This window comes from Chaetomium globosum, genomic scaffold (assembly GCF_000143365.1).
Source record: "Chaetomium globosum CBS 148.51 scaffold_3 genomic scaffold, whole genome shotgun sequence".
In the NCBI taxonomy this organism is placed as follows: domain Eukaryota; kingdom Fungi; phylum Ascomycota; class Sordariomycetes; order Sordariales; family Chaetomiaceae; genus Chaetomium; species Chaetomium globosum.
The window spans coordinates 4,591,631-4,605,561 of NT_165978.1; the positions used below are offsets into that span (position 1 = coordinate 4,591,631).

Below are 13,931 nucleotides of genomic sequence, written 5' to 3' on the forward strand. Positions count from 1 at the left end.
TTAAGACCGGCACCTTGAAGCTTCAAGGGAATTCGACCTTGCCACGTCCATGACCCTTGATGAGCGCCGATATCGAACCGCATCGTTCAAAGGCTTTCAGACAATGCATGAGATCTGGGGCAACGGCCATTGAGGTTGGTGTCGCCATCTACCTGCTTGAGCGACAGCTGGGCGTTGCCTGCGTTGTGCCTGTTGCGGTTTCAATATGTAAGCCCCATGCCAGTTTCTATGTCGCCAAAGTCCAGTCGTGTTCGGTATTGCAGGGCTAACACGCCGTAGTATCTCTACTGGGGTCCATCTTTGCTATGAACTTCATCATGTCTCGCCAGGCCATGTGGCTCGAGGCCATTGAGAAACGCATCTCGGCCACTTCGGCCATGCTTTCGTCCATGAAAGGAGTCAAGATGTGTGGCCTCAAGGACACCCTCCTTGCAGGATTGCAGCAACTGCGTGTAGACGAGCTGCGGATTTCCAAGAAGTTTCGAAAGTTGCTCATCTGGAACATGGTTTTCGGTAAGTTCATTTCATCGAGGACAGCATACCACACAAACATAAACTAACCAAGAATGACAGCCTACGTAACGCAGGTGTTTGCCCCCGTCTTGACCTTTGCCGTCTTTTCGGTCCGTGCTCGTGACAGCGGAGATGCAACCCTGGATACGGCACGCGTCTTCACGGCCCTGTCGTTGTTTGCCCTGCTCTCGGAACCCCTGGCCTCCCTCGTCATGGCACTCGCTGCTTATTTGGGGGCCGTCGGCAGCTTCGTCCGGATCCAGCAATTCCTTGAGTCAGAGGAGCGCGCAGTTACGCCCAAGCCTGATGAGCTGACCGAAAAGCCCAAGATTAACGAGTTGTCGCCTGATGCCATCGCCGTTCAAGGGGGCAGCTTCGGGTGGGATGCTGAGAAGGAACCCATCCTGAAGAACATCAATCTCTCCATTCCCTGGCACAAGTTGACCATGATCGTCGGGCCAGTGGGCTGTGGCAAGTCTACTCTATTACAGTCGCTCCTCGGAGAGGTTCCTGCCCTGGCAGGCTCGGTGCGACTCGGGTCAACCAGCATTGGCTATTGCTCCCAGGACCCCTGGCATATGAATGGCACTGTCAAAGAGGCCATTATAGGCTGCGAGGAGTACGACTCGACCTGGTATACGAGGGTTATCCATGCGTGCTCTTTGAAGAGAGACTTTCGAGAGCTGCCCCTGGGCGACTCTACTCGCATCGGGAGCGGGGGTATCGCACTAAGTGGCGGGCAAAGCCAGCGTATAGTGAGTTTTCCCCTAGCTGCACCCTGGAACCTTGACACAACAACTAACCTGCCCCAAGGCGCTCGCTCGGGCGGTATATTCTAGAAGAAAGATCGTCATCATGGATGATGTGCTCGGTGGGCTTGACAACACAACCGAGCACCACGTCTTTCATAGCCTTCTTGGCCACAACGGACTGCTCCGTCAGATGAATGCGACGGTGGTCATTGTCTCCTCATCAGGTATATTTACCAACCAAATGGTGAATCCATGGGCACTCTCTAACCTGGACGATAGTCAAACGGCTCCCATTCTCCGACCACATTGTCTGCATCAGTCCAAACGGGGAGATCAACTCACAGGGCACATTCACCGACCTCAATGCTGCTGGGGGTTATGTGTCCTCATTCTCCCTACCTCGCCCTGACTGGACATATACCCCCGAGAGTGACGATCAGATACTCCCTGCTGAACTTGTCAAGGTTCAAGATGATATTGCCATAGCCGAACGCAAAGACTCGGCCTCTACCGCTTCGCTGTCGTCGGGGGATACCGCATGCCCTGCCACAGCTGAAGAGGGAATGAACCGACGGACTGGCGACGTGCAAATCTACATGTACTACATCAAGTCGGTTGGCTGGTGGGCGAGTCTGATCTTTGGGCTCGCCGTCATTGGCTTTGTCTTTTGCCTCTCGTTTCCGAGTAAGTGGACTTACCCAAGGTCTCCCAGCCAGAGATCGTTAAGGGGCTGGGGCGTGTCACTAACAGGGCTTTACAGCGATATGGGTGCAATGGTGGGCTGCGTACAATGAGTCGGACCCCAACGGAAACTTGGGGTACTGGCTCGGCATCTATGCTGGGCTTGGAGGCATCGCCATCGTCTGTTTGTTCATCAGCTGCTGGTGAGCATCACTCCTGTTGGGACCCTGCGCACTATTCAGAACCGTGCTAACAAGAATGTAGGCAAATGATCATAACTATGGTGCCCTTGTCTGGGGAGAAGTTTCACCTTGCCTTGCTCAAGACGGTCCTCAGCGCGCCCATGTCGTTCTTCGTCAAGACAGATTCGGGTGTGACCCTGAACCGCTTCAGTCAAGATCTGCAATTGATTGACATGGAGCTACCCACGGCGGCCCTTAACACCTTTGCCAGTGAGCACCGTTTCTTCCCCATTACAGGTTGAGTAAGACTAACATTGTGGCAGCATTTGTTCTATGTATTGCCCAGATGGCGCTCATCGGCTACGGATCCGTCTACGCGGCCATCTCGTTTCCCATCGTCTTGATCTCATTATACCTTATCCAGAAGGTATATCTTCGCACCTCGCGACAGTTGCGGTTCATGGACATCGAGACCAAGGCACCGCTCTACTCGCTCTTCGAGGAGTCACTCAGCGGCATTGCCACAATCCGCGCTTTTGGATGGCAGGACAAGCTGAACGACAGGAACCACCAGCTCCTCGATCGCTCGCAGAGGCCCTTCTACTTGCTCTTTGCCGTCCAGCGCTGGCTCACGCTTGTCTTGGATCTAGTCGTTGCAGCTGTCGCCGTGCTTCTGATGGTACTCGTTGTCGCCCTCCGTGGTACCATGGCCGCCGGGGGGGTCGGACTCGCGCTGCTCAACGTGATCCAGTTCAGCCAGAACATCAAGCTACTGGTGACCTTTTGGACCAATCTCGAGACGCACATTGGTTCGGTGGCCCGTATCAGGAGCTTCACGGAGACGGCAGTGCCAGAGGACCAACCGGAGGAGAACCAAGATCCTCCGCCAGGCTGGCCATCGGCTGGTGCTATCGAATTTGACAATCTGTCCGCGGCTTATACGTGAGTTCTCAACCGACAAGTTACAACCCGAACGCTGCGCTAATATCTGTTGCTTTCTGCAGCCGTGATGACCTCGTGTTGAAACAGGTATCCCTATCAATCAAAGCCGGGGAGAAGATTGGCGTTTGTGGGAGAACCGGAAGCGGCAAAACATCCCTCATCATGACCCTATTCCGCCTCGTGGATATGGAAGGCGGGTCGATCCGCGTAGACGGGGTGGACATTGCTACACTGCCGAGACAAGAGGTTCGCAGCAAGATCGTCGCAGTGCCACAGCATCCGTTCCTCCTCAAGGGTTCCGTTCGTTTGAATGCGGACCCGATGAGCCAGGCATCGGACGAGGACATCGTGGCAGCTCTTCAGTGTGTACAGGTGATGGAGGCCGTTGAAAAGAATGGCGGCCTGGACGCTGATGTTGACGATTTGAACCTCTCGGTTGGACAAAAACAGCTGTTTTGCCTGGCTCGAGCCATGTTGCGCCCCAGCACCATCCTCATTCTAGATGAGGCCACCAGCAGGTATGACCTTTTGGCTTTCCTTTGTCACCGCCTCCTATTTGCGCAGTCCAGTTAACATAGCCCACAGCATCGATGCGAAAACCGAAGAGACGATGCAGCGACTGATCCGACGGAAATTCGCTGACCACACTATTATCGCCGTGGCTCACAGAATCGAGACTATCATGGACTTTGACAAGGTTGCCGTTCTAGATGCAGGCAGGCTTGTCGAGTTTGACAATCCGTACAGTCTTCTGGAGGTACCTGGGTCTGCTTTTGGGAGGCTGTACAACACAGCCCTGGCCGAAGAGGATGATGATTTGCAGAAGAAGAATGTAACATAGGTAGACAGCGCTATTAAGCCTGTCATGAGCTATGGCGATCCCTGGCTTTCCGCCCCCAATGTCCGTCAAAATGGAACTCCTGGGCGCACCATTGATTTCGCTAGCGCCCTTGGCGAGTCGAAACCGTACTTTTCGCCAATCGCATCTTCAGGCTGCGATGGTCAGGCGTCCTGAAGGATTTCCAGAAGCCTGGCCGAGGCCCATTCATCCTGCCGTTCTGCCGTTGTGCCGTTGTGCCGTGGATTGAAGGGGGGAACAAACAAAAGCAGCATGGTTGCCGCCTTAGCAAGTTGTCGGGTTCTCTCGCAATTCAACACTCAACACTCGCAGTAACCCACCATGTCGAAGCCACCACGTCTGGCCGCGCTCCGGTACCGCGCAAAACCGGCGCTGATTGCCACTGCCTACGTTATTGTGCTAGTGGTCCCATGGATCTTGACGTGCGTCCTGTCGTCTCGGACTATCCGACAGTCTTGGGACAACTCAGGGGCAGTTGAGCGAGAAACGGCCGAGAATCTCCACCGAGTCTCTTTTCTTATCGATGCCCTAAATTTGATTGCAGCAGTAGCTGCGTTGCCTGTCATCTACGCGCTCCTTGCGCGTGCGGCCGTTGTTTTCTCACAGCGGACGGACAACCGCAAGACACTGAACGTGAAGGAGCTCATGGCCTTGGCGGACAGGAACTTTGTTCGTGATGGTTTCCTGGGAAGAATAGGCGCCAAATCTTCTCTGTTCCTCCTGGGGGTTGCCCTCGTCCTGCTCGGTAAGTTGCTTAAAACCCCTTCTTTGTACAGGGAACCAGGACGCTCACAATATACAGCTGTTGTTCTCCCACCGATCCACGCCATTTTGGTCTCCACAGAACCTAAACTCTTCCCGGAATCTTCCCGATACTACAAGAAATATCTACTGAACGGTTGGGTCGGTGAGCGAGTAGGTGTGGACCCAACAATCTCCACCCTCACAGGCATACCGCGAGACCTTGTCGTCGCGAAGACGCGGAATGCCCTGATCAACGCCTTCCCCACGGAGTGGACGGCCACGGCGTGGTATGATCCTGATGCGGACGAGGATGATGATGCGGCAGATGCCGGTCGTTATTTTGCCTCTTCGTTGCCTCGGGACACGACTACGGGCCTGTATAAACAGCATGCGCTTCGGATGAACAGCAGCTCAATGTGTAACGAAATACCGGCCTCAGAAGTCCCCATACGCTGCCCTGGGAGCTACGATCGTGTATTCTACACCTCCTACGACAATGCAAACTTGACCGTCAACATCTGCCTACAAACCCCGGAGGGTAGGAGTGGCCCCTGGAATTACACCGAAGACCGGCAGGAGTTGACCGAGACCTTATACATTACCGCTTCCAGCCCCTGGGCTCGTAGTGGTCGGACGCCTTACGCAAACGGCACCCTGCGTTGCATCGGAAAGACTAGCATGGGGTACTTCGAACTCGGAAACTCCTTCAATGGCGGCAAGTTCGGCCCGCTGCTATCTTCCTTCGACTTCCCCCCCGGCACCGGAAACCCGGAATTTAGCGACGACGTGCGCAAGGCCTGGTGAGCAGAATACCATACCCTTCCCTCAGGTTGCCTCACACGATGCTGACATTGACACATTCCAGGTACCCCAGTGTAGGTCTATTTAACCCGAGCTACGTGGGGGGGGAGTATGTGCGCGATTACGGCACCTCGAGAGACGAATATCTCGGTGCTTACGGTCCGCTCATGCTCGCGGCACACGCCATGTTCGGCGCAGGATCCTTCTTCGACCTCGCACAATCCATCCGCGAGCCCAACGACACGCTGTCCCAGGCCCTTTGTCAGCTGAGCCCCATCCCCTTCTCTCGCCTCTCTCCCGGCCTAAGCCGCTGTGACCCGCAAGACACCAGGTCGAGCTCAACTATCTCTTCTAGCCGGCGTGGAAGATTTGCCTCCAGGCATGGCTGGGCCAACGACCGGGTGGAAGCGCTCATCTCAAATATTCGCGAATCGAACGGAACGGTCAGTGGCCTCCTCAACACGGCCATGTACCTCGCCAACAAAGCCACATTGGATGTGGCCGCGGGTCCGGCCGTTGTGCCCCAGGGAGGAACCTGGGACCCTCGTCAGATATGGCGGGCTGAGGGGATTGAGATCCGCACTCCCGTGGTATCAACCGCGGGCTTGGCTGTGGTTACGGTGCTTCTGGGGTTGCAGGTTGTGGGCATTCTCGCCCTGCTCTGGTATATATACAGTGTGCCGACATGGACCGAGACGCTGGACGCCATGGCTGTCGCAAGAATTACGAGGCAGCTGGCGGAAAGAGACGAGGGATTTCTCAGGTCGGATGCATTGTGGGACCCGACAGCGGAGGAACTCCGCCGTATGCAAGATATGGATGCCCTTGTGGGACTCGTGGAGCGCGAAACCCCAGAGAAGCCCGGAGGTAGTGCCACGACTACAAAGGTTTCTGGTGAGGTAACCTTGGCCCCGGCTTCTTCTGAACATGTTGACCATGTTTTGAGCGTTGGGGCCCCCGGACTCATTTCACGTGGTATGAAGAAGGTTACCAGGTCTTCGGTTTAGAGTTTTTTGCTACCTCTACTCAAAATATTTCAACCCCTGCGCGTGCGGTGTCATCGGTGTGGCGGTATGTACATCAAGAACCTTGGTCTTGTCGCCGACGAGGTGATAGCTATCGAGTTTGCTGTCGTCTTGCAAGATCCCGAACGCGTCCAGGGCTTGGCGCGTCATATGCGGAAAGTGGGGTCGCCTAGATCCAGCAGGCCTTCTGGGGTCGCCAGACATACGCTGCCGATGTCCGATAATAACAAAGCCCGCGTGTCTTCGTATCGGAGTTGGCCAAAGCACCTCTGATGACGCACTGCAACGGTACAAGTTTCGCATACGTCGCCTTCTCCGTCTCAAATTCCTCGTCCCAGCCGTCCTTTTGCTTCTTGAGGACCAATTGGCCAGGCGGGCCCCCTCAGGGAAGCACGACTGAAACCAGACTTGAGCTGGGCACGGGAGAAGGACGTTCACCAGAACTTGGATAATTTCCATGTTGTACCAACGAAGGTTGCACGTGAAGACGGAGTACGTGTCGGTGGACGCCGTCGGCCAGAGTCGCTGTTGCGTGAATGACGCGTGGCCGAAATCGAAACCGCTGTTCGGGTTAGCAACATGTACACGACGGAGAAGCGGAGCAGCTCAGCGCGCGCGCGCACTTAAAATTGCGTCAGAAGGCCGCTCGGTTTTGGAGAAGTTCGGCCGCAGTTTCAAGCGTCCTTGGGGCCGCCGAATTGGAGGCGGTGGAGTCCCAGCGAACGACCAGCCACAAAAGCTCAGTAGGGAATTTGGAGTATTGCCGGTCATGGTATGTGGAATGTGAAGCAGAAATTCCAGTTATACGCACACTGACATGGATGGATGGATGGAATTTATTTCGCCCGGAGGCACTGGGCCTATAGGGCCTTAGCACGCTAGCTACATCCGGATCAGATCGTTTTGCGTTTAACTCGTACAAGCCCCCTACTTCTTCCCTCTTTCTCGCTGCACCATTTACCTCTTGCCTTGGTTGTTGTTAGCAGATCAGCTTGGAGGCTACTTTCTCCAAGTGTTCAGCGTCCTATCTTCAGCAGCTAAAGCGGGACCTGCTGGTTAAGGCTCGTGGTTGAGGCTCGTGGTGTTGAGTGTCGGCTTCTTCTACTGTGACTGGTTTAGACTCTCCTCTTCATTCAGCTCCAGCCTTCCTGTTGCCATTGCGTATTTGATCGTCGCCCGGACTGCCTTCATATCTGGTGACCAATGCCTTGTATCTGATGGCGCTTTCCCTCCCAGATAGAACGAGAGGCTTCCTCGTCTTGCCACTGTGCATTGCAGCATGTCTTCCCTCAGAGCTGTCCATCTCACGCATCGGAAAAGAAAGTGTTCCACTGATTCCCTCGCTTGTCCACAGGCACAAAGGTCTGACTCGACCGCCCCAATCCTGCTCAAAAAACCGTTCAGTCTCGCCATTCCGGTTCGGAGCTGCGCCAATACGCAGGCCTCCCTTCGCTTCAGCTTGTCATAGAGATCGCGCGTGTGCTTGCCTGGTAGTGCTGCGTCCATGGCCTTTGAGAACTTGCCCACGCTTACAGGTAGAACTCTTGTCGTCCGTTGTCTTTCCATTGCCAGCCTCATCGCGGTAGACTTGGCCTGGGGCATTTGGGAGTCGGGTGTGCGTCCTTGCTTCGACGCTCTCTGGGCTGCTGCCTTGGCATCTGACCCTAGCGCGAAGTCAATCTCCGCTGGTATCCACAGAAAGTTGACTGAGTTTCCTCTTTGTCGGTGCAGCCTGGCCAAGTCGTAGATTTGCCGTATGATGCTTTGGCCGGATTGCTGCCGCGGCTGTCCAACTGCTGCCAGCGCTGACTGGTTCCTCGTGATCACGGTGATGTGCCTGTGGCAGATGCTAGCCGGTAACTTCTCCAGGGCCATTGCGATGGCTGCTAGCTCTGCTGTATATGGGTTCTGCTCTTCCCTTGTCCCAAGAACAACAGCATAGTTTGTCACAGTCTCGCTAGTTCTGTTGAAGAGAGTATCCCGTGCAAGGCCGCCCATGCCAACAATGCCCTTCTTTACGGATGAGCTGGTTGCGATCACGATTCCCGAGATTTTGGCACACTGACATGAGGCCGGGCACTCAGAGATGAGACCGGGCACGGAAGATTCTGCCCCACCTCGCCGCAGACTTTCAGGCAGTTAGCCCTAACCCTACCCTTATGCTCACCGCCAAGCCCTCGCCTCGCCAATTATCTCACCATCTCGCTTTCCGCTCTTTAGTGTGAAGGTCCGAAAAATCTCGTTGAAACAAATCTGTGCTATATTGATCTTCTTTGCGTCTTTTGAGGCAGTTGGTTGAAAATTCTGTCTTTCCAAATGCCAGGTGCGGCGCGCGGCGCTTCAGACGTCATTGACGTCATGAGAGGCGATTCGGGGTCTCCAGGAGTGGGATATCGCCGGCCCCAGCGCAAAAGGGTGAAAACGACGAGGGCGATGGAAGCAATGCAACAAGAAAACAATATGGACTGGGAGGAGGAAAACAACAGTGAGAGAATGTTGAGAAACCACAAAAACCGCACAATTCGGGCCGCAGCGGCCGAGAGAGCAGGAGAGGGAATCCAGGGCCAAGAGCAACCCGCGAACTGCAACTTCGAAAACAAATTGGACATTATCAAAACGGAATTTCAGCTTCAATTCGAAAAGCTCAGGGATCACATGGCAGAAGAAATGGCCAAAAAGACGGCCCAGTTGACCGAAGAACTGTCGCAAGCGCGAGAGCAACTCATCCAAGCCCGCCGCGAGCTCGAGGACACCAGACTGCAGCTCCACGCTATGAACGAGGCTCAGGAAGCCCCTCCGGCTCGGCCGGCGTATGCGGATGTCGCCCGATGTACACCTCCTACCAGCGGCCCTAGTCTGACATCCTCCGCAAGCCGGACGACTACGCCAGAGCCAGCGTTCTGCACTGTAGACATGGCTAAGGTACCGGAGGAACACGTCGAAGAGGCTACACCTGTGGCCCTTCGCAAGCTCATCGAGAACGAGATGCGAGCGCCGGGAGACCAACCTAAGTGACGTTGTCTTGCCGTCACCAGAGACAGAGGGAACATCAACCGCCTTAGAATCGTTGGCAGGAACGAAGCGGAAGTAAAGAGAATCAAGGGCATCATCGAAACGAAGAAGGCGCCGGGTGCACAGGTCCTACGTGACCAGTTGTACCTAGTTAAAGTTGACAACGTCAATCGTACGGTTGTTCTCGACCCTGAAGGCAAGGTATTCCCCGGAGCGGCGAAACCCTGGGCCGAGAAACGACGTGCAGATCGCCAAGCTGGCTTGGTTGAGCCGGAAGGACACTGCGAAGGCGTATGGATCGATGGTGGTATATATCACCAAAGCTAGCGACGCTAAGAGGATCATTAACGAGGGCTTCTTCCACGCCAGAGGCGAATCGGGATACACGGGAGTCTTCGAACGCCGGACACGGCCGAACCAGTGCTACAACTGCCAGTAGATTGGCCACAAAGCTTTCCAGTGCAGGAACCCTCAAGTGTGCGGAATGTGCGCCTGCGAGGGCCACCGTCACAGCGAGTGCTCAGCAGCTATACCGAAGTTCGTCCTTTGCGGAGGACCACATGAATCGTTCAGCAAGAATTGCCGGAAGCTCTATCCATCTCGACATGAGTAGGACGTTTCGGGTTATCCAATTGAACGTTAGAAAGCAAGGGGAGGTGCATGACAGCCTAATGAACGACGTGGCAATCGAGGACGCTACCGTTATCGCCATTCAGGAACCCCAGGCGCGGAGGATCCAAGGACGACTCCTAACAACCCCAATGGATCATCACAAATGGACCAAGATGGTCCTGAGCACGTGGAAGGAAGGTAGATGGGCTATCCGGAGCATGCTCTGGGTGAACAAAACCGTGGAAGCCGAGCAGGTGGTAGTGGACTCCCAGGACATCACGGCAGCGGCTATACGGCTCCCGGAGCGCGTAGTCCTGGTCGCGTCGGTCTACGTACCGGGTGGGGATGCTGAGGCACTAAAGGACACCTGCGAGAACCTCCGCAGAGTGGTCGCAAAGACGAAACTGGGTGCAGGAACGACAGTCGAGGTAGTGGTTGCAGGTGATGTTAACTGCCACGACCAACTGTGGGGGGGAGACGACGTCTCGCCCATGAGACAAGGGGAAGCTGACCCCATCATCGACCTCATGAACGAGCTGGTTCTGAGCACTCTACTCCCGAGGGGCACAATAACATGGCAAGCAGGTGGATATAGTTCGACTATCGACCTGGTCCTAGCCTCGGAGGAACTGAGAGAAGCCGTGGTTAAGTGCGGTATCCATGGAACGGAACATGGTTCAGATCACCGCACGATCGAAATAGTCTTCGATATTGAGGTACCTGTGCCGACGCACCACGAGCGACTGCTTCTCAAGAACGCGCCATGGAAAGACATCAGGGCCAAAATTGCAGTCGCACTAGGGGACACCCACCGAGGGGGACGGTCCAGCAGAGAACGGACCGCCTGATGTCCGCTGTCTCCGGCACGGTCCATTCCCTCACTCCCAAAGCCCGGCCATCGCCATACGCAAAGCGATGGTAGACTTCGGACCTGACGCAGTTACGTCACATCTACACGTACTGGAGGAACTGCGCTCGCTCGGAACGCCGGGCAGGATGGACCACAACCGAGATCGAGGCTTCGCAAAGGGCGCAGCCAAACAATACCACGAGGCTATCCGGAAACAGAAGATGAAGCACTGGAGCGAGTTCCTTGCGGACAACGACAACATTTGGAAGGCTGCAAAGTATCTAAAATCCGGAGATGACACTGTGTTTGGAAGGATCCCGCAACTTGTTAGAGCAGATGGTACATCCACGGCCGATCATAGTGAACAGGCCGAAGAGCTCCTAACAAGATTCTTCCCGGCCTTGCCCGATATGATCGACGATGAAGGTCCAAGACCGCAGAGGGCACCTATCATGATGCCTACCCTTACGATGGAGGAAATCGAACGACAGCTGTTCGCAACGAAGTCCTGGCAGGCACCAGGGGAGGACGGTTTGCCGGCAGTGGTGTGGAAGGAGGTCTGGCAGGTGGTCAAGCACCATGTACTGGCGCTCTTTCGTGCCTCGCTGGAGGATGGGGCCCTTCCCAGTCAGTGGCGTCATGCAAAGATTATCCCGCTCAAGAAACCAGGCAAAGAAGACTACACCGCCGCGAAGGCGTGGAGACCAATCTCCCTCCTAGCAACGTTGGGCAAAGTGCTGGAGTCGATGATCGCGGAACGGGTGTCCCACGCGGTGGAGACCTACGGCCTCCTGCCCACCAACCACTTCGGCGCGCGGAAGCAGCGATCAGCAGAGCAGGCGCTGGTATTTCTACAGGAGCAGATCTACACGGCCTGGAGAGGACAGAAGATTGTCAGCCTCATTAGCTTCGATATCAAGGGAACCCACAACGGAGTCTGCAAGGAACGACTGGTCCAGAGAATGAGGGCACGTGGTATCCCGGAAGAGCGGTGCCGATGAACAGAAGCTTTCTGCTCTAACCGTACGGCCTCGATCCAGGTCAACGGGCATGCTGCAGAACGACGGGATCTCCCGCAGGCTGGCCTGCCCCAAGGCTCGCCCCTCTCCCCCATCTTGTTCCTCTGTTTCAACGCGGATCTGGTCCAGCGAAAGATCGATAGCAACGGTGGTGCGATAGCCTTTGTCGATGACTTTACCGCCTGGGTCACATGACCGACGGCACAGAGCACACGCAAGGGCACTGAAGCAATCATCGACCAAGCATTAGATTGGGAAAAGAGAAGCGGGGCGACATTTGAAGCAGACAAGACGGCCGTCATCCACTTTACCCGCAAGACCTACAAAGCCAACTCCGAGACCTTTACCATCAAGGGTCAAGATGTTCAGCCGAAAGACCACGTCAAAATCCTTGGAGTGGTCATGGATGCCAAGCTCAGGTATAAGGAGCATATCGCAAGAGCGGCCTCTAAAGGGCTCAGCGCGGCGATGGAGCTGAAACGGCTCAGTGGTCTGTCTCCGGCTACGGCGCGGCAGCTGTTCACCGCCCTGGTCGCGCCAGTGGTGGACTACGCCTCCAGCGTCTGGATGCACCAATGCAATTGGAAGACCACGCCGGCCATACACAGGGTGCAGAGGGTCGCGGCGCAAGGGATTATAGGAACGTTCAGCACGGTAGCAACACGCGTAGCAGATGCAGAAGCTCACATCCCCACGGCTCAAGATCGATTCTGGAAGAGGGCGATCAAGATGTGGACGGACATTTACACCCTACCAGAGACGAATCCACTCCGCAACACCACTTCCCGGATGCGCAAGTTCCGGAGATCCTACCGCTCGCCTTTCTTTCAGGTAGTAGATCTCCTTAAGGACGTCCCATTGGATAGCCTCGAAACCATCGCCCTAGTCGTATTAGCGCCATGGGAGAGGCGAGTCCGCACTACGGTTGACGGAACAGGCATTCAGCAAAAAGAGACAGAGTGGGCGGTCCAGATCGCCGTAAGCAGCTTCGCACGGAACAACGTGGTAGGGATCGGAGGAGTCGTCCGTCTCCCGCTACCGATGCGAGACGACTCAAGGAACGAAGCCTTCAGTATAACACTGGGCTCCAGGTCAGAGCAAAACCCGTTCCCAGGCGAGCTTGCGGCAGAGCACCGCCCACGACCCTACCAGACAAAGTGGGCAGACATTCTAAGAGAGTCGATATAGCGCTACCAGGGAAACACACTAGACTATTATACGACCACCTGCCACGAAGCGAGGCCGGCGTACTTGCTCAGCTCAGAACAGGCATGGCCAAGCTCAACACATACCTGCGTCGTATCGGAGCAGTACCTTCAGATCAATGCGCGTGTGGACAAGCAAGAGAAACAGTCGACCACTTCCTCTTCCGATGCAAGCAATGGGATAAACACCGTACGGAGATGCTGCAATGTACAGATGTCCACAGGGGCAACCTCTCCTTCTACCCGGGGGGAAGGTCGCCCTCGGATGACAAGAGCTGGTCCCCCAACATTAAAGCGGTGATACACCTCGAAACCACACACACCACCAACGCTGGTCACGTGCCACGCTCGTTGTGATGTCAATGCAGCATGAGAGAGGAGATGGCTCAGGAAACAACTTTCGATGCCACGGATCCTACGATCGTGTTGTCGGTACGCCTTCGCGCGTGGCCCTCTGGCCAGTGGGTCGCGGTCACCGTGACCGCGGAAAGGAGTCACTTCTGCAAGTGTCGAAAAAGAATAGAATTACCCGTCTGCTCCCCTAACTCCTGAGAGGGCCTAAGCCTCTGACTAAATACAAGGACGCCCCCCCGAGGAGGCGGAAGAACGTAACGGAAAAGCGGAAAATCAAAATTCCTGGTCCCCTGGTCTTCTGGTCACCTGACACGGAGGTCCGCGCCCCAGTTCAACATGCGGGCAGTACGGGCGGCGGTACGTTTTGCCATTGCCACAGG

The 13,931-nt window shown here is 55.5% G+C and overlaps 4 protein-coding genes across 4 annotated transcripts; 3 read left to right on the top strand and 1 right to left on the bottom strand.

The window, feature by feature from the left end:
- Window positions 1–317: 317 nt before the first annotated feature.
- On the top strand, window positions 318–4,085 carry CHGG_06790 (uncharacterized protein; the record flags this gene model as incomplete). The annotated part of the gene is made up of 10 exons (XM_001222884.1): window positions 318–513; window positions 574–1,157; window positions 1,285–1,489; window positions 1,545–1,949; window positions 2,026–2,149; window positions 2,211–2,398; window positions 2,452–3,070; window positions 3,133–3,588; window positions 3,740–3,827; window positions 3,912–4,085. The coding sequence occupies 10 exons, from the start codon at window positions 318–320 to the stop codon at window positions 4,083–4,085; spliced, it is 3,039 nt and encodes a 1,012-aa protein (XP_001222885.1).
- Window positions 4,086–4,250: 165 nt separating this feature from the next.
- CHGG_06791 (uncharacterized protein) lies at window positions 4,251–6,481 on the top strand (the record flags this gene model as incomplete). The annotated part of the gene is made up of 3 exons (XM_001222885.1): window positions 4,251–4,674; window positions 4,879–5,473; window positions 5,539–6,481. The coding sequence occupies 3 exons, from the start codon at window positions 4,251–4,253 to the stop codon at window positions 6,479–6,481; spliced, it is 1,962 nt and encodes a 653-aa protein (XP_001222886.1).
- Window positions 6,482–7,628: 1,147 nt separating this feature from the next.
- CHGG_06792 (uncharacterized protein) lies at window positions 7,629–8,374 on the bottom strand (the record flags this gene model as incomplete). The annotated part of the gene is made up of 2 exons (XM_001222886.1): window positions 7,629–7,883; window positions 7,937–8,374. 2 exons carry the CDS (start codon window positions 8,372–8,374, stop codon window positions 7,629–7,631), a joined length of 693 nt encoding a protein of 230 aa, XP_001222887.1.
- A 441-nt stretch (window positions 8,375–8,815) lies between these two features.
- CHGG_06793 (uncharacterized protein) lies at window positions 8,816–13,554 on the top strand (the record flags this gene model as incomplete). Its single annotated transcript, XM_001222887.1, has 5 exons — window positions 8,816–9,510; window positions 9,864–10,767; window positions 10,925–11,926; window positions 12,200–13,083; window positions 13,230–13,554. 5 exons carry the CDS (start codon window positions 8,816–8,818, stop codon window positions 13,552–13,554), a joined length of 3,810 nt encoding a protein of 1,269 aa, XP_001222888.1.
- Window positions 13,555–13,931: the final 377 nt, after the last annotated feature.